Genomic DNA, 20,233 nt, shown 5'->3' with positions numbered 1-20,233 from the left:
AGGGAAAGACTTTCCTCATGACTTTTTGTCACTTTTTGATAAGATTAAGTTAAAAGATAGACGGAGAGAGAAAGTACATGGAGAAGGTAGGTTGTAGCGCAGGCTCCGTTTGACCAAATCTTAACCAATTTCACCGCGTTATGCAATCAAATTCAACGTGCAAGTTAAAAGAAATGATTTGACAACAGCAAACGTGAACAACATTTCTTTTGCCGTAGCCCATCAATAATAAACTTTTTATTTTTATTTTTAATATTAGGTTAAATTATTATTTATTTTAAATATTTAAATTAATAAAAATAAGTAAATTTAATAATTTAATTAATATTTTAATACTGTCAAAATTTTTGTTGTATGATGAGATAGAGAATTCTCCGTGATCATTTCGTTTTCTCAGCTTTCTTGATCTTTTAAAAGAAAAAAAAGCAAAATATGTTCATCCTGAAATACACTTGAGGTATAAATAAGGTCATTAGGGTAAGCAAATCTACCAACATTTTTGTACATGAAGACTTGAGATTTTCATATCTCCGTTAATCATAGATTGAGTTTTCCTTCAGTAATTAACACATTCATCTCTATTATTAATTAAGCGAATTTTGTGTAGTTTTCAACCATTAATTCTTAAAACACCCTTTGTGACGTTCCATATCGTCTGGGAATCGAGACGTGCTTATATGTATAAATGCACCCTTTATGACACAACGCGTTTTAAAGCCGTGATGATCATGGACCTATCAGAACTTCGTAGTTAAGCGTGCTTCTGCGAGAGTAATTCTAGGATGGGTGATTTCCTGAGAAGTCTGGTTTGGAGAGCCAAAAATGGACAATATTGTGTCATTGAGGGTGGGTCGTTACACCCTTAGTTCACTACTAATTTTATAAATAAAGGACACGAAATTTTTTCAGGTTAATTATTATCAGAATTCGCTAATTCAAGTAAAAGAATTTTGATTTTTTTTAACTGTCTCACTCACTTCCTCCACTTACTCTCTCATTTTTCACAAGTTTCTTGTCTATAGTGATAAATAATTAACATTTTGTTCGGATAGTAAAAAAAACTAATATATATTTTTAATTTTATTCTCTTAAGCACATTTATATAGCATAGGCAATTAATTAGGCACAGTTGCAAGTTAAGAAATGACTAAGAGATGGGTGTCAAGATGATATAGAGCTTATTAATTGGTATCCGTAGCATTTATTTTTATTAATTATTTTAATCATCTTCAATATTAATGAATTAGCTCCACATCATCTTGATGCCTATATCTTAGTAAAAAATTTGAGGAATGCTATAACTCATTCTAATGTCATTTTAGAGTCATTTTATGCTGACATGACAACATGCATTTTTTTAATAAAAACATAATTAAAAAAATCAAAATGAATTTTTTTTTTTATTAAAAATAGAATGTCATATCAACGTAACAAAATTTCAAAAAAATATTAAAAAAAAACTCTTTAACATTTCTCAAAAAAAAAAAAAAAAAAAAATTGGTATACTAACATTTCTCTACGAAGATTGGGAAAAGCCGATTGTACGTTATTTTCAACACAAACATGATCGTACCCACAGTTGAAAAAATGTTTCCATACACGTGGATCTTACGCAAACGCATGCACAAATCAGTCGGATCACATGCAGTTTGTAAGCAACAGTCACGACCATGGTCCACACTCATCCATTCAGCGACGGAAGGCTTTTATTAATCTCTCTTCTCTCTTTTCTTTTTTCTTTGATGAAGGCTTTTATTAATCAGCTGGACAGATAAAGTAATGGGTTGTGGTACATGCATTATTATAAGTGCACAATTTCAATTTTTTTTTTATTTTTTATTTTTTTTTTTTAAGAGTTGTACACTTATTGTAATTCTAGCATTTCTCTAAAGAGTAATACTCATTTACAAATGAATTTGTTAAAATTTTTGTTTTTTTTTATTTTTAATATTAACAAAACATTCTTAAAAACATAAAAAGCAGCTTTCACTTTTTTTTTTAATCACATATTATGAACCATTATGATCTTATATTATATTTTATTATTTTGTATTATATTCAAAATTATGAATATTCAGAAAGCTTATTTTTTGAAATTATGTTTGGATAGTTTAGAAAATCTGAGACAAAATTAAAACAAGCTGAATAAAATATGAGTAGAATTTGAACTCTAAAAACAATCCAAACATGTTTTTGAAAAAAAAAAAAAAAAAACAATTGTTACCCAAACATGTCTTAATAACGACCAAAATGCCTTGAATTGTACTAAGAAATTACCCTCATTTTAAATGATGTGACGTTATATATACCATTAATTACAAAAAAACAAAATTTGAATAATAAAATAAATTCTCTTTATTTTACCATGTAGTGTGCTTGAAAAGATGAATGACTTTTTTATGGCCATTAATTTAAAACGATTTGAATACCCATTTTGTGAGGCATAAAATTTGAAATAGAAAGAACAAATAAGGAGGTTTTCTACTTTTTATGATTGGTGTTTGATGGGGGATGACATTGATGTCTTAATCTTTTCTTGTCGAGCTAGTGGGGACTAAAGTAGCCGGCCTAGTTTGCAACATGGACAGCATGAGGCCCACTATGATACGTTAGGCTTTGTGTGGCTCCAAATTTTTCTGAATCCCCAATGGCTCATCCCTCTTAAACTTATGCATTCCTCTAATTAAATAAATCAGAAAAAACCAAAAAAAAAAAAAAAAGAAGAAAAAAGGAAAACTGGGAAAGAATCATTGGGGGTTCAAAACTTTCAAGTGCAATAATGATATGTGTTGTTTGGCTTTAGTATCTTCTTATATTTCATAATTAGTAGCTGTGACTATGTGCTTTTGTTTTTTTGTTTTAAAGTAAGAATTTATTAATGGAAAAAAAAAAAAAAAAAAAAAAGGTAGTAGGGCAAACCAAGAAGACAATGCAGCCTTATTCTTGAGAGAGAGACCCCCCAACATTGAGAAAGAACAGCTAGAATTATGTAGCCCTAAAAATTATATTAAATATGGTTTAGGAACAACTTAGCCATTTCTTGGGAAACTTGAACAATATGTAAAGAATAAACCTTGACCCTAATCCAATTCATAACCTAAGAATAAACAATACTAATTTTTTTTTTATATATTTTTTTTTTTTGTTGTTGTTATATCGTTGTCGTCCTCATTATTAATCTATGCATAGATAAAATATAGGGGTAATATATTTTTTCTCATAAACTATTGGTCATTGTCAACATGTTATCACAAATTGACACATAGACTAAAAGAGAGCATGTAATTACCATTTTTGTACCTTTACCCCCATTTTATTAGAGAATCTCATTAAATTGGATGGAATATTCAATTTTTAGACTTTAAATTTTGTTTAAAGACAAAAATGTTCTCTAACAATTAATAAAAAAAAATATTTTTATTAAAAAAAGAATAGAGGGGGTGGCTACTAGTGCCATCCACCCCCTCTCTTTTCCTTTTCCTTTTTTTTTTTTTCCTCTTTTAATTTTTTAAATTGTTTAATTTTAAGGTATTATATGTAAATTTGAAACTTGAATTATGGTATTTAAGTTTTTTCACGAATTTAACTGACGGAAGGGGGGTAAAGGTACAAAAATAGTAGTTGCATACTCTTTTTTGATCGTGGTGTCGATCAGTTCATAGTAGCATGTTGATTATAATCGGTAGTTAATGGAAAGAAAAAAGTAATTACTCCTAAAATATATGAAAGACCAAAAGTCTTTTATATTCAAGTATAAAATGGCTTCTTCAATTTTCAACGGTGAATCTATAACAATGTAGTTCAATGGCTTCTCCAAGAGTAAGGTTTCTCCAATATTCAAAGAATCTATAAAAAGGCTTCTCCAATTTTCAATGATGAATCTATAACAATTTAGTCTAAAAGATAAGAAAGTAATGAGCGTGCATTATTTTTTTAATTTTTTAAATTTATTCAAATAACACCAACCATTTGTAATGCTTGCCGCCCCCCGATTATTTTATTCATTAAAAAATTGTGGAAGTCCCTCATGTTTGTAGGCTTGTAGGCGATCTGAGCGGGCTGGGCTTTGGTAGAATGAAACCAAACAAGGCCCAAACCCTGCGCTATGTACCACCGATGAATGGGATGGTGCAAAGCTCTAAAGGCCCATCCAAACTTGGGCCTAAAACTCTAGACGCCGTTTAGCCGTCGTTAACTCCAGCTCAAAACCGCCAAAACGACGCGTGTAGTTCCACTTTTCCAGTGTTTTGACTCCTTCTCGAACGAATATCTCCGCAAACCGACAAAATCAGAGAAACCAAAACCCTCTCCCTCACCATTCGATCAAAAACCCTTGACTAGTGATCGCTTGTCGGCAGTAATTTGTTTCCGTTTTCTTTCAATATTGTTTTCCAGAAATCCAAAATTGGTCCTTTCAAAAAAAGAAATCCAAAATTGGAGAAGAAGAGAAGAGAATCTTCCAATGTTTCCAAACGTCTAACTTCCGGTGATTGCTTTCAGAGCCCTAATTTTCTTGAAATTTCAAGTTCCAGGGATTTATGGAACAATTGGACAAGGAACCGTCAATGGCGATCTCGAATTCGTACGGTTTCTCAAACGGACCGTATCTGAACCACTCGGCGGGGTTCGAAATCCGGCTCTTCTACGTGCGGATCGCTCCGTGCGTGATCGACAGCGTTCCGAGTCACCTCACGCTCCGCCACCTCCGCCGCGAGATTGGTGTCTTGCTTGAGATCAACAATTCCAGGATTCCGGCCTCGGAATCTGCATCGCTGACCCTCCGGCGCGACCGAGTCGACAAGGACTCGTCCGAGGTGACCTACGTGAGCACCGATAGCGTCCGGGTCACCGGCGGGGTCGAGTTCGAGGTCCACGAGAACGAGGACTTGATTCTGTGCGGGTCTCTGGAGCGAATGGAGACGAATTGGGGCAACGGGTGTTCGGGCTTGGACAACGACGCGAGGACCGGGTGGAGCATGGACTGTTATATGGCTGCGTCAATTGGTTCGGGTTCGTCCGCATTTTTTCAGCCGAAGCTCGGGGTTTCGGCGCCGTCGTTCGAGGTTTATATTGCCGGGTGTTGCTCTGGGGTGCCGGTGATATTGACGAAAACGATTCAGATGAGTCCAAGGCGGAAGCCGGTGAGGCATGCTGTCCTTGATGCGATTCCAGAGGATGAGGAAGTGCAGCGGAATGGTAATGGGTTGGTTCGCCACCGGAAATTGCAGGTATTCATATAATAGTTCTGTTTGATTTAGCATGGCAATGTGAACGTAATTGAGTTGCATTGTAAAATAGCTTGATGATTTGCTCTATTGGTGCCGGAAGTAGAAATATATTCTGGTTCAAGCTGATATTAATTGTAGAAATGTTCTAGTAATTCTTTGAAAGCTTTATGTCAAGTGCACACTTTAATAGTTGACGAGAAACTAGGCTTGAGTTTACATTGGACATTGGTATTTTGTTTTTTGATAGTAAAAATTGGGTATTGGTGATTTTAGATAAAACTTGTAATGTATGTTCGTGTGTGAAAGCTGGTCTTGTTACCTACTCTGAACTTTGCTTTTAGTATGTAAATATAACATTATGGAATATTGTTTCAAACTTGTAACGTATGTTTGTGTGTTAAAGCTGGTTTTGTTACCTACTCTAAACTTTGCATTTAGTAAGTAAAATATAATTTTACCATATCAACGGGTTGTGTAATCTTGAAAATGTGATGCAGCGTGGTGAAGTGGGTCACAGAATTAACAAACACAAAACTCACAATTCTTCCATAAAACCAAGAAAATTCAAGGATTTGCAGGAAAACAGAAGAAAAATCACTTCTAGAGTTTTTTTATTGAAAAACTGAGATAAACAACATAAAATAGGCTTGAAACCGTGAGAAAAACAGAAGACAATTAATTTGCCGCAACTCGGTCGATCTTGCTTTGACTGCATGACAAAAACCCTAGGGAACATCCTCGGTTGATCGAACTTCTATTGAGGCATTGATCGAGGCCCTTGAGAATTAGTACCAAAGGAACTAGGCCATCTTGGTTGACTTGGCCATCTCGGTCGATTGAGACATCTACCGAGCTTCATAAAATAGATTTTGCGTATTCCAATTGACGAACAATTTTGACCTAGTAAATGTTGGAGTTTAGAAATCTTCGTGAAATTTGATTTGTAGCGTTTTGAATTAGTTTTCTAATGCCACCAAGATTGTTTTCATCCAATATTAGAATCACAAGATATGACCGTTTTAGTAGGAATGGCCTCCTTGTAAATTGGCCTGCATCATTATCAATTGATGCATCGTGGTGTAGTGGGTCGCAGAATTGACACACAACTTACAATTCTTCTATGAAAAACAAGAAAATCAAGGATTTGCAGGAAAAAAGAAGAAAAATAACTCATAGAGTGTTTCTTATTGAAAAACTGAGATACACAACATAAACTGGCTGCCAAGCCGTCCTTACGAGATTTAAATAGAATTAGGGTTGCAGGCCTGAGAAAAACAGAAGACAATAAATAACCTATCGCAACTCGGTCGACTGAGTCTTAAGCTTGGTCGCTCAAGCTTTGACTTCACACGAAAAAAACGCTATTAAAACAATCTCGGTCGATCAAGGTTTGACTGAAGCTCTCGGGAATTAGTACCAAAGGGACCTAGTCATCTCGGTTGATTGAGGTTTGACCGAGACATCTACTGACCTTCCTGATACATATTTTGTTATTCCAATTGACAAACAGTTGTGACTTAGTAAATGTTAGAATTTAGAAATCTTCGTGAAATATAAATTTTTAGACCTTTGAATAAGATTTTCAACGCCACCAAGTTGTCTTCATCCACTATTAGAATCTTGAGATATGGCCATTTTAGTAGGACTGACTTGCTCTTAAAATGGCTTGCATCATTCTCCCTAGGTTGAAGAGAATTCGAAATCAAATTGTCCTTACCTTTTGGATGTCCAATCAATTCTTTCCATCCTATCCTTCTCAATAGCAAAACAAATTGATACCAAAAGAGAAACAACTTGCAACCAATCATAATATAATTCTGAATAGCATATATGAAATTATTCGTACCAACTTGAGATAAATTAATTTTCGAACATCCTTTATTTATTTACTCAAACTCACTCATAAAATTTCCCAAAAAGAATCAATTATTTCTGGCCAACTAAAAATCAAAAAAAAAATTCTGGCCAACTAAAAATCAAATTTTCCTCCAACATGTCGAAACCAACATAAAAAATTTGACTAGGAAAATGTTACGTACCTAGGGTAATTAGGATTAGGGTTTAAATTATGTAAGTGGTGGCTGTAGTAGCGGAGGTGTAATAAGGGATATTGATCCCCACTAGAATAGGGAATTAGTAAATAAGCCACTCAGCTGAGTGGAGAAGAAAAGAAAGGAAGGAAATCATCCCTTAAGGACAGAATTTCCTAATAATAAGGGATATTAATTCCCACTAGAATAGGGAATTAATAAATAAGGGAATTCCACTATAGAAAGAATTCCATAGAATTCCACTATAGAAAGAATTCCATAGAATTCCACTATAGAAAGAATTCCATAGAATAAGGGATCCTATGTAATTCCATATCTTTTCCATATCTTCTTCTCTACCTTGTAACTCTATTTATAGAGTCTGAATTCATAATAAAGGACACAGAAAATTATTATCACTCAGCTCTTGTAGTTGATTTTGGGAGTTTTTTAGGGTTTCTCGAATAATCCTAACTTTAGGAGGCCTAGGGTACCTCGAATACCCTACTATCCCACGCACTTCCCCATCCAAATCACCATCTTCCATCCCCGTTACGGAGGCACGTAACAACTTGGTATCAGAGCCACGTTACGATTCCGGACCAATTAAGCCAACCATGTTATCCGACGAATTTTGGGCAGAAGTACACCAGCGCACAAAACATATAGAGGAGATGTTGGGTACCCTTATGGCTGCCTGTGACATCAAGCTCCAGCCGTCCCATGCAGAAGACCCATCTTGCCCAAAAGTCATCTGTATAGAAGAGCAACCCACAACAGAAACTTTACCCTCACCCTTGGCAAACCCACCCGGACAACAACTCACCAAAACCATAGCCACACCAAAAACCAACCCCCCAGCACACCCACTGCCTAAACCCACAGCTCCACCACAAAACGACCCGGCAGTACAATCACTGCCCAAAACCACATCCCCACCACCATGCAAAAATCAAACAAAACCCATCTCCTCTCAAAAGGAGGACCAACCCCCATCATCGGCACAAACACCACCCCAAAAGCCTTCAAGTTCAGCCACCCCCACCATTGCAAGCCCTCAAACCCGCCACAAACCACATATGTTATCCTCACCTTCGCCCAATACCCACAGCCCCTTCAATCCACATAAAGCCTCACCACCACTGATCAAACCATCACCACCCAAAATCCCAGCCAAAACCGAAAAGAACGACTCCTTTTGGCCCAAACCGAAAGTTCAGCCACCACCAACACCCCCAAAATTCCCACCATGTTCACCCATCGACCAACCACGCCATCAACCACCTCAAAGCCCAGCCACCCTTTTCCCGATTTCCTCAGCCCAGCAGTCCCCATACCTCAAGACCACCAGCCGTCAGCCACAAACCCAAAGGACCAAACCAAAAAAACCACCCCCACCGTTGAGACCCTACCTCTTTCACACTGATTGGTCCAGAAGAAGGAAACGGGCAAGGTTCAAAACAAGACATTTCCTGGCAAGAAGAAAGCCCCTTGCAGTGTCTAAGTTCGGCGTGAACGGGTTGGGCCGTGGGAAGAAAGACACGGGCTGGGACAAGAGGGGACCGAAGAAGAAGAGGCAGGTGCGGCGGGCCAACAACCGGGGCTTCAAATTCAAGGTGTCGGCAATTCGGTGTTCAGCAAGGAAGAGGCTCGGGAAGGAGACCAGTTCGTGGCTAAGAGTGGCGGGCACAGGCCAGCGGCAGGGAGCAGGGATCGGGAGGATGGGTAGCGATCCAGAGGATCCGACGGAGCGCGGTTCTCCTCCGAATGGCGTTTCAGGTCACCGGCGGCCACCCAGACGTCCGCCAGACGGTGATTATGCAAAGGGGGGCGATTCCGGCTTAACCCACGGCAGCCCGGAATTTTCCATCGAGCACAGGGGCGAGCTTCCACGCGATTTTGTGATGGATGCAGAGATAACGGCCGATGATCGACAATTTCCGGTGAGCAAGGTGGACAGAGGAGCATGCTCGGGCTTGACTGGCAGAGGAAGATTGAAGATTGGACCCGAGATTTCCGGATTTTTTTTGCTGCAGGAGAATTCAACCCAAGAATCTGCTAGAGGAAAATGGAAAGAAGTTGCAGCTGGAAGGGAAGGGACGCACGTTAGAGCAGCTGGCGGCGTGAAATCCGGGCATCTAGTAGAGAGAAATATGGTGCCCGATCTTGCTACCCCTAAATGGAAGATTGCGGATAAGGGAAACATGGAAGCTACGATTTGGGGGAATCAACGTCTGTGATGCTGAGTTAAACCTCCACGTCAGCAGCAATTGACAGCACTTTTAGGACCTTGAGGACAAGGTCCATTTTAAGGACGGGGGAGTGTTACGTACCTAGGGTAATTAGGATTAGGGTTTAAATTATGTAAGTGGTGGCTGTAGTAGCGGAGGTGTAATAAGGGATATTGATCCCCACTAGAATAGGGAATTAGTAAATAAGCCACTCAGCTGAGTGGAGAAGAAAAGAAAGGAAGGAAATCATCCCTTAAGGACAGAATTTCCTAATAATAAGGGATATTAATTCCCACTAGAATAGGGAATTAATAAATAAGGGAATTCCACTATAGAAAGAATTCCATAGAATTCCACTATAGAAAGAATTCCATAGAATAAGGGATCCTATGTAATTCTATATCTTTTCCATATCTTCTTCTCTACCTTGTAACTCTATTTATAGAGTCTGAATTCATAATAAAGGACACAGAAAATTATTATCACTCAGCACTTGTAGTTGATTTTGGGAGTTTTTTAGGGTTTCTCGAATAATCCTAACTTTAGGAGGCCTAGGGTACCTCGAATACCCTACTATCCCACGCACTTCCCCATCCAAATCACCATCTTCCATCCCCGTTACGGAGGCACGTAACAGAAAACTTGATAGAAAATTTTCAACTCCAAGAAAATCAACAAAATTAATTTCCTCAAGACCCAAGTAAGATACTTCACTCCTTGGACTGAAATCAAACACATGATGTGTATCCCAATTTTGATCAACTTCTTGATCATATGACAAAGAACTTACCTCCACAAGATCTTCACAATTGCATCATTATCATAAATTGGTGGAAATTCCAATCCACGAAACATTGAAAAGGATCTTGAACTTCCTCTTCATCAATAAATTCGTCTCCTCCACATGAGATGGATTTGGTATATGAGTTTGAGGTTTGCTAACAATAGTTAAGGCGGCAAGCAACTGATCTAGCATATGAAGCCTTACCTTCACCCGTTGAAATCGTGCCTCCTCAAAGCTAAACTTGTCATCCTCCTCCACATTATGCGGATTTGGTTGATAGTGACGCCCGTTAGCAGTGCACCACCCATGGTGGCAAATTGTTTGGTTAGCGCCTCAATTTATGGACCAGTTTGATCTCCAAACTGCTCAAACTAACCAACAAACCTAACAACTTACTCCTCCAATCGTTGCAAACATTCCGTAAATTGCTCATCACATGAAATCTCCTCGTGCCTTCACCAAGGCTTGCATGTTTGTTTCCTCTATGCGCTCCTCTGCATGCTACGGTAGGAAAGTAGCTAGGCTTTGATACCAACTAATGCAACGTGGTGTAGTGGGTCATAGGATTAACAAAAATAAAACTCACAATTCTTCCACAAAACCAATAAACTTCAAGGATTTGTAGAAAACAAAAGAAAAATCATTCCTAGTGTTTCCTATTAAAAATTGAGATAAACAACATAAATTGGCGGCCAAGCCGTCTATAAGAGGCTTAAATAGAATTAGGGTAGCAGTCCTAATAAAAGCAAAAGACAAAATTGACATGCCGCAACTCAGTTGACTGAGTCTTCGATCAAGCTTTGATATCGCACGAAAAATCCCTATTAAAGCAATCTCGGTCGATCGAGACATCGACTGAGGTTCTTGGGAATTAGTACCAAAGGGACCTGGTCATCTTGGTCGATCGAAGTTCGACCGAGACATCTACCGAGCTTCCTGAAACAGATTTTTCAAGTGATGGACAATTTTGAACTAGTAAGCGTTGAAATTTAAAAAATTTCGTGCAATATGAATTTGTAGCCTTTTGATTAAGGCAATAAGCTTTCCAATGCCACCAAGATTGTCTTCGTCCGATTTTGGAATCACAAGATATGAATGTTTGTAGGACTGGCATGCATCAAAATGTAATGAAAATTGATGGATTCTAATACTGGCTGTTGTTGTTGGTGGCATATTAGCATATGATATAATCTGGGACTTTATCAGCTCTGTTAGGGTCATTGTCAAGAAATACTTCCTTGGATAGCTAGTTTATGTTATCATGTTTTTCCCTGTTTCCTTTACCTTTTAGTTGTATATTTATTTATTTTGACAAGCTTTTAGTTGCATATTTATTGTCACAAAATTGCTTGCTCTGTACGTTGAGTGTGGCTTGTTACAATTTTTCAATAAATAGTGCAGCTTGCACCTTGTTATCTGTTTAGAAAGGAAAAGAAATAACATTTCTGGTGTTGAATGTATTTAGTTTAGTACTAGATAGGATGGACTGCGAGAGCTCTCCATATGCCAGCTAAATTTTAAACATCTTGTTTTGCTGAGATTTGATGTATGTTTATGATGGGAACTTCCAATAACTAGCAATGTCTACTAAGACAATGTTAATGTAATGGACTGTTAGTGTCTGGATTTATATTTTTTTTAGTGGGAAATATTAACCTATCTTTTGGTCCAAGATCTAACAACTTCTTGTCAGCCACATTAATGGTACTGTAATAGGTCTTTTAGCAGGCGTGCATTTTGTAATTAGGTTGTATGTGTTGTAAATGGGCCAAGATGAATAATGAGTTGTGATCCATATTAGTTGTTAGACTGATTGTAGCATATTAGTATAAAAGGGCCCACGTGTAGAATTGTAGGGAGTCAAGAACTCTGATACGAAAAATGAAATGAAAAAAAAAAAAAAGCTTCTTAAAATGCTAGTAGATGGGCCAGGAAATGTGGGATAGTTATTTTTTTTAAAAAAAATAAAATAAAATTGGGAGTTCAAATTTGAAAAATTGTGAGTTCTAATTTGTAGGTAATATGATAATTTAAATACTTTCACTCTTGGAAGCTTTCATCAATTTGGGGAGACTCCTAAAAGAAAAACAGACAAAAGTGAGCAATAGTTTTTTGTTCTTAAAATTGCAAAAAGTAGAATACAATGCAGAAATGCATTGCTGAAACTTCTTCATAGAATTGTTCGTGAAAATAGCCTGTCTTTAGAGAACATCAAATGATTTTTTTTTTTTTCCTCCATTGACAGTTTATATTTATTGCCAGTTAAGGGAATGAAAGCAGCTGAAATTTAGCTGAGTTTTGGGCCAGGGGAGAATAAAACATAATTTCTTTTATATTATCTAATTTATATCCTTGCTGGGGCTTTTGCAGATCACAGAATCAGAAGCTGATGATTATGAGTCTGATGGGAAGCTTGGACATGGCTTTTACTCTGAAGACATGTACGTGGGTGAGGATGGCCAACTCTCATGGTTTAATGCTGGTGTTAGAGTTGGTGTTGGAATTGGTCTTGGGATGTGTCTCGGGATTGGAATTGGTGTTGGACTTCTCATGCGTTCATATCAAGCCACTACTAGGAATTTTAGAAGGAGGTTTCTCTAAACTCTGGATCATTTCAAGTGGAAGTTTGTTATTCTGGTTTTAGTAAAAGGGAGTGTGGGAACCTTTTGGGATTTTAAAGTCTGAAGGATTTCAAGATTCGGAGGAGGAAGCAGGAGGACATTAGCTAGTTGAATTATCCTGTCAGGCATGAGCTTATTGTTGGTGAGGTGGTAGCTGTATAGGTTTTTTGTTAGGAGTTTCTCTGTTTCCGTAAACCTCTTGGAGACACTTCCGAAGTCTCTCATCCTACAACCGTAGCTGCATACTATGCCCCATGAAGTTGTTGTTTCAAATAAAGCATGGAGTTGGATATAATATAATATGATTTTGCTTCAATCCTTGACAAGTACAGCCTTCAGAGACATGAACATACAACAGTTGAGCCAACGGGAAATAAAAGAGACTTGTTCAGCGGCCAGCATAGGACTGTGAAGTGTAACTTTGCCTTTGTGATTCTGTGAAGTGTGAAGATATATCTATTTATCCACGTCTTGTATAGAAATTTTGTGTGGTTTGATGTTTTTCTGTGATGTCTATTGTTATGGTAATGTTAGTTTGTTTTCTTTTCTTTTATCAAACTTTTGATGGTTCGCATTATTCTTTCAGTTCGTTAGTGTAATCAGCTTCTTCTGTTTGAAATGAGTACTGTTTAGAGAGGATCTAAAGCCTAATAAAAATGTTCTTCGAATCTATTTTTTGTGCTTAAAAGTGTTTACATAGAAATGTTTTCTAAAACATTTGCCAAATGGGTTATTTTTTGTGGTATTTAGACGTTGAAAACGCTTTCTAAAAAGCGTTGCCAAACGGGAATTTCAGAGATGTCTAAGCAACTTCGTACAATTCACTTTTTTTTTCGAGCAGGTCCATACTCCATACATAATCTAGTCCAAAATCAAAATATGTGCGTGCGTGTGTTTTTTTTCCGCCAGCATTTTCTACTACAGCTTGAAACAATTGAAATTTGAATATGCTTTGGCAAGTGCTGACCATTACCAAAAAAGGAAACATGTTGCGCTTTGCGAACAAGATTGGGACGTGAACGGGATTTAAAAAAATCCCCAAGGGCACCTCCTGGAGAAAGAGTAGGAGTGAAACACTCTGTCTGTGAAATAGGACTAGGGTGGGATCTCAGCCAGGGAGGGACCCAGAGAGAGAGAGAGAGAGAGAGAGAGAGAGAGACACTTCCACCTCTTAGCTCTTAGCTCTTACCTCTCCAAGAGCGCAGGAACAACCAAAAAAACGACCCCTTACCCTCAGAAATTCCCAAAAATTACAACCATAAACCCTAACCACCTCATTTTCCAGAGAAGAAAGAGCAATAACAACAGAGTAGTAGGAGTAGTGGTAGAGGACGACGATGATGAGCACCAATAATCTTAGATCCTCTACGGCAATGTCCCACCGTAACAACCCTGCGCCACCACTCCCCTTGGTGGTGGCCTTAAACTGCATCGAAGACTGCGCTTTGGAACAAGACTCGTTAGCCGGCGTGGCAGGCGTGGAGCATGTGCCGCTCGGCCGCTTGGCCGAGGGGAAGATCGAGTCGGCGGCGGCCGTTCTCCTCCACTCCCTCGCGTACCTCCCACGCGCCGCTCAGCGCCGCCTCCGCCCCTACCAGCTCATCCTCTGCCTCGGCTCCGCCGACCGCTCCGTTGACTCCGCTCTCGCCTCCGACCTCGGCCTCCGCCTCGTCCACGTCGACGCCTCGAGGGCCGAGGAGATCGCTGACACGGTCATGGCGCTCTTCCTTGGCTTGCTGCGCCGGACGCATTTGCTCTCGCGGCAGACGCTCTCAGCTTCGGGATGGCTAGGTTCCGTGCAGCCGCTTTGCCGCGGAATGCGACGGTGCCGAGGCTTGGTTTTGGGGATCGTAGGTAGATCTGCGTCAGCTAGGTCTTTGGCTACGAGGAGCTTAGCCTTCAAGATGAGCGTGCTCTATTTTGATGTTCACGAGGTTCGAATTTGCTTACATTCAGTAATTTTTACTATTGTGATTCAATTCTGTTCTAATAATATTTATATAGCTTTCTTTTTTATTTTTTACAAATCTTGGTTTTTGATGAGTTCGTGTAGCTTAGAATGTGCTTTCTTTTGGTGTTTGTGAGGATTGGATTTGATAAGAGATAGAGATTTGGTGTTTCAAAATAGTTGGATTTGAGCAAATTTTGCTGATTTTGAATTTCATGATTAGTCATTGAGTACTAAAGTGTGAACTTAGGTGTGCTTTTATTTGTGATGACTTGGAGCAAAATGTGCTTCATTTTGATGTCAGTGGGCTATGAATCAGATGGAAATGGGTACATTTTGTTTGAAAATATGCTTTCGCAGCTCAATATGTGCTTTATCTTTTATGATTATGAAGTGAGAATCAGATAGGGTTTATATATTTAGAGTTATGCCCTGTTGCATGGCTTTTGTTTCTTCTGAGTTCAAATCAAAGTTTCAGTCGCTAAAAATGTGCTTATGCAGATGTTGAGGAGGTACATATTGGATAGAACAATGATATGCTATAATTGATCAAACTGAAATAAAAAGGTTAAAAAAAAATGAAGTAATGGATTACTGTAGAGCTCTATGGAAGTGTTTACTTAAATAAAGCAATGTGTTTCTATCACTGTGTATATGGTCCATTGTTGAAATTAATCCTTGTCTACTTTGTAAATGAAATTGGATTTGTTCTGAAACTTTTTCCTAAACCACATCTGCTCAGGTAAAAGGAAAAGTAAGCAGGTCTTCGATAACGTTTCCTCCTGCTGCCCGAAGAATGGATACTCTTAATGATTTACTTGCTGCAAGTGACCTTGTTTCACTTCACTGTGCTCTGACAAATGAAACAGTTCAGATTATTAATGCGGAATGCTTGCAGCATATAAAGCCTGGTATATGTATTTCCATCATTTGGGATCCTTCTTTTCTGCAAGTTTTGTGGGTCACCTTTTTCTTTTTCTTTTTCTAATTTTTTTAGTTTGTAACAATTTTTTCTTTTTTACAATCCACAGGGGCATTTATTGTGAATACGGGTAGCAGTCAATTGCTGGATGATTGTGTTGTGAAGCAGCTTTTGATTGATGGCACGATAGCTGGCTGTGCTCTGGATGGTGCTGAAGGTCCACAATGGATGGAAGCCTGGGTATTGTAACTAGCGTATATTTATGAACTTATACAAAAATATGCGCTCGCACTTGCACTTATGTGCATACTTGCTTGAGAATCTCTCCCACTTTGCACCAAATACGGAAAAATTCTGTGGTGGTTTATTGTTATGCTGAGAGTAATTAAAATGCTTGTAGTGTCCAGTCCAACATTCAATGTCAGATATGCTCATACACCTGCATGTTTGTGTGCAAGAAACACAGAGAGAGAGGTGCGCTGCTGCATCTCTTGTCTGTAAGGGGCTGAGAGATGAGTGAAAGGCTATTACATCTGTTGTAGTGGGGGAAAATAGTGAGAATCTGAGGAAATAAGTAAAAGACTAGAGGAGTGTATATTGTTTCTGCTATGGACCTTGCATCATCTCTCAATTAATTTTGTATCTCGCACTTTGCTAACTCTGCATGGGTTTATGTAAATATTGCATTCTATGTGCACAAATGATTTTATGTTTGTGTTTTATTACTTACTAAAGCTTCTACCTTGGTCCTTGCCTACTTCTAGACTTGAATCACCTACTTTTCATTCATTGCTTCTTGGTTGACGTGAAATAATCTTGATCTCTATTGGCCATTTATTTTGTTAACTAATCATAAAACTGTCTTTGAGCTAATAATTGCCCCTGTTTTTCTAACTGAGAAACTGTATGGTGCTTGGTGATGCTGCTGGGATTGTGGTTTACAAGCATTTAGCTTCATCTTAAATGAACGAGATTTTTCTGAAACAATAGAAATTAGAATTGGCAATGCCAATGGGTTGCCTGCTTCAGTTTGGGTGTAGATCATTATAATAGTACACAAGCAAACAAAGAAGATATGGTAGGAAATCTGCTAAAGTTGCAACAAGTTGTTCCGAGTAAAGTTATTGCATATAGCCCTATGACAGATATGGAGGCAGGGCCACTAGGAAAATAGTAAATCAGGTGACAGTAATGTATCTTATAATGCTGTGTTTCAGGTAAAGGAGATGCCCAATGTATTGATTCTTCCGCGAAGTGCAGACTATAGTGAAGAAGTATGGATGGAGATAAGGGAGAAAGCTATATCTATGTTGCAGACATTCTTCTTTGATGGGGTTGTTCCAAAGAACGCCTTTTCTGATGAGGAAGAAGAGGAAAGTGAAATAGGTGATGAAAATGAACAATCTGATAAGCAAGACAAAGAAAGTGCTCTGCAGGGTTCAGTTAGTGAGCAATTGACAGATGATGTGCATGCAAGTCCAGAAAGCTCCCAGAAGAAAGGTCCTAATAAATCCAAAGAGTCTCCGATCTCGCACCAGGTTTCAGGTTTGTCTCAAAGTACTGCTACCCGATCTGAAGGAAGGCGCAGCAGATCAGGTAAGAAGGCTAAGAAGAGGCATACACGTCAAAAATCCCAGCAAAAATCAGATGACCCCTCAGTACTAGAAAAGGAAAATACCTTGCTTCGAGAAGATGATGCTGCAATGAGTGGTACAGATCAAGCGTTAAGCTCCAGTTCCCGGTTTGCTTCCCCTGAAGAATCAAGAAATAGGAAAACACCAGTAGAATCAATGCAAGAATCAACTTCTGGCCAGCTTTCAAAATCAAGCAAGAAGCTCAGTGGAAAGTCTGATGAACTGTTAAAGGATGGGTATGTTGTAGCTTTGTATGCTAGAGATCGTCCTGCACTCCATGTCTCAAGGCAAAGAGTTAAAGGTGGTGGTTGGTTCCTTGATACTATGTCAAATGTAACCAAAAGAGATCCTGCAGCACAGTTCCTCGTTGCTTTCAGAAGCAAGGTTAGCTGACTGGAACCTATCTCGTTTATGCTGGAAATCCTAGGTTTCAGTTAATGATAGCTAGCTTAAATTAGACATGTTAATTGCTATCCTGTTTAGCTGATATCATTATATGGATGCCTTTTGTTCAGGACACAATTGGTTTGCGATCATTTGCTGCTGGTGGAAAGTTATTGCAGGTAATACGAAATTATACGTGGAGTGTTGTCCTGTAATTGTCATTGGAGTGCTTAAAAGTGTTGCTTGTTAATGTTAGATTTTTTGTGCATTATCAATTTGAATGCCGAGGAGAAGCCCTTAGCTGTCAGTAGGATCTGACAATTTATGCTGAAGTTGACTGCCTGACGATTTAGAAGCACTCATAATTTCAAAGTTCTTGCTATTTGGTAATTTAAGCAGTTTCTATTTTGACATGGCAGATTAATAGAAGAATGGAATTCGTATTTGCTAGTCACAGCTTTGATGTTTGGGAGAGTTGGATGTTGGAAGGTCCTTTGGATGAATGTCGGCTGGTTAATTGTAGAAATCCATCGGTAAGTTCATTTGTTACTTCATATGGTTGCATATGCTATGAACTAGTTGTGCTGATATTTATTGACACATGCAAAATAAGATCAATAATGGCCATTGGTGATTTAGATTTCTTTTTTTTTAAAAAAAAAAAAAAATCTTTTCCTGACCCAAGTTCAATTTAATAAGACTCCAAGGAATTTAGTTGGTCCGCCTTCTGCACTCTCAACGCAATGGAATTAAGGGATTATGCCTCCATTAATTCTATGTTAATATTTTTTTGATAAGTAATAATGCAACTTTATTAAAACAGTGTAAGGCGCCCTTACGTATACAGTCTGTATACAATAGAGCTCTTACAAACCCAGAATCCAAAAACAGCAACACAACCTGACAAATTCTCCCGGCCAGATAGCACTCACAACACCCAAAACCCATGTCAAGACCCAAAAAACAGTTGAAGCCCCCGTCAAACACCCAAACCTGCCCTAAAAGCACCCAAACTCAACAAACCCCCAAACTCAACAAACCCCCAAACATGTGAATGCTAGGACTACAGTCTACAATTGGTATGGAACCCATGGTTCTCCCAGCTACATCTTTTAACATCTTCTAACTGTTTAATGACGAGATCACATTGTTTGAAAAAAAAAAAAAGAGAAAAAGAAGCCAACTTTTCTATGTTAAACTACCGCTGTCGTGGCGCCAGAACATAATATATGGGTATGAGGGGTTCTTATATCAATTTGCTTGGCAGAAAATAGAAGTTAATTACTAATGTCCCTTGTTTAAGAATCCTGTCTGTGATTGCTACAGTTTGCAACCAGTCCAACCTATTGTTAATCACAGTTTACCATCTGCTTTTTACGATGCCTGGGATTGAATGCACTGCTACGATCAAGTATTCTCAGTTTGTTGTACTTTGGGTTGCACCCCTCTGCCCTATTTTGAAATAAAGTATTCTTAGTTTGTCTTTGATGCATAGATGTCTGTCTGCGTGAGTCAGTTTTTAACATTAGCTTTAAGTGGCTGCTCTCAACTGATGTACCCCCATGCCCCCTTTCAATTTTTGCTTTGGGTCTTTCTTTCTATTGAAATGTAATTATTGTTGCAAACTGCAGGCGGTTTTGGATGTACGCATTGAGGTTTTAGCAGCTGTGGAGGAAGATGATGGGGTTACTCGCTGGCTTGATTGAACGCTGAGTTAAGAATGCTTACGTTTTCCTGCCTATGAGGTTTGTATTAATTGAAAACAATCCGAGAGTTGTAAAGAAAGCATTTTTGTTTTTTTGAGATGTTATGAGCTGTGTACGCCTTCTGTGTTCTGGTTTATTCGGCCTCCATATGAAATGAATGTAAGTTGTAGTGTATCAAAAGATATTCCATTCCAACATATTTGTTGTGTGTTATTCTTGTGAAATGCTTCGAATTTGGTGGGCACCAAAAGCACCCGAAGTCCGTTGTTTGTCTTTCTTTGAGCTTAAGCTTCAAGCACACACTGGAGTCCGAAATCCCGGCCGTTCCACCAGTGGCAGATCAAATCATTAAATGAAATGTCCTATTTAAAAGGAGTATAGGATCAAATTCATTTCAAATAAAATGTCAGAATTTGAAGTTGGTGTATCTATCCATGAATATGAAGTTAATATTGGTACAATTTTTTAAAAATTTAAATAACATGAAATAAGGATGCGTCAACGTTAAATTCAAACAATAAAATATGTAGTATTTATTTTAAATAAAAACATTTGAAATGGAGGTCCTATTCCATTAAAAGGAAATCTCGCTGGTGTAGGTATCTGAGCATGACCTGTGGGGTCCCTAGAGACTAGAGTTCACCTATTTTGTTGGTCCCCGCTGCCCATCCTTTAGGACAATGTGTCACATTATAATTTTTTCTTTTTTCTTTTTTAAAGTAAATAATTGCTTTGGGTTTTTTTT

At 38.3% G+C, this 20,233-nt stretch overlaps 1 protein-coding gene across 1 annotated transcript; it reads left to right on the top strand.

The window, feature by feature from the left end:
* The first annotated feature begins 4,228 nt into the window (after nucleotides 1-4,228).
* On the top strand, nucleotides 4,229-19,701 carry LOC133863791 (C-terminal binding protein AN). Its single transcript, XM_062299885.1, has 9 exons — nucleotides 4,229-5,228; nucleotides 12,644-12,864; nucleotides 14,240-14,828; nucleotides 15,585-15,753; nucleotides 15,874-16,004; nucleotides 16,982-17,782; nucleotides 17,914-17,961; nucleotides 18,202-18,315; nucleotides 19,414-19,701. The coding sequence occupies exons 1-9, from the start codon at nucleotides 4,539-4,541 to the stop codon at nucleotides 19,486-19,488; spliced, it is 2,838 nt and encodes a 945-aa protein (XP_062155869.1). The 5' UTR covers nucleotides 4,229-4,538; the 3' UTR covers nucleotides 19,489-19,701.
* Nucleotides 19,702-20,233: the final 532 nt, after the last annotated feature.

This window comes from Alnus glutinosa, chromosome 3 (assembly GCF_958979055.1).
Source record: "Alnus glutinosa chromosome 3, dhAlnGlut1.1, whole genome shotgun sequence".
In the NCBI taxonomy this organism is placed as follows: Eukaryota; Viridiplantae; Streptophyta; class Magnoliopsida; order Fagales; family Betulaceae; genus Alnus; species Alnus glutinosa.
The sequence above is the reverse complement of the archived record's forward strand: the minus strand, read 5'-3'. Positions and strand labels throughout refer to the sequence as shown.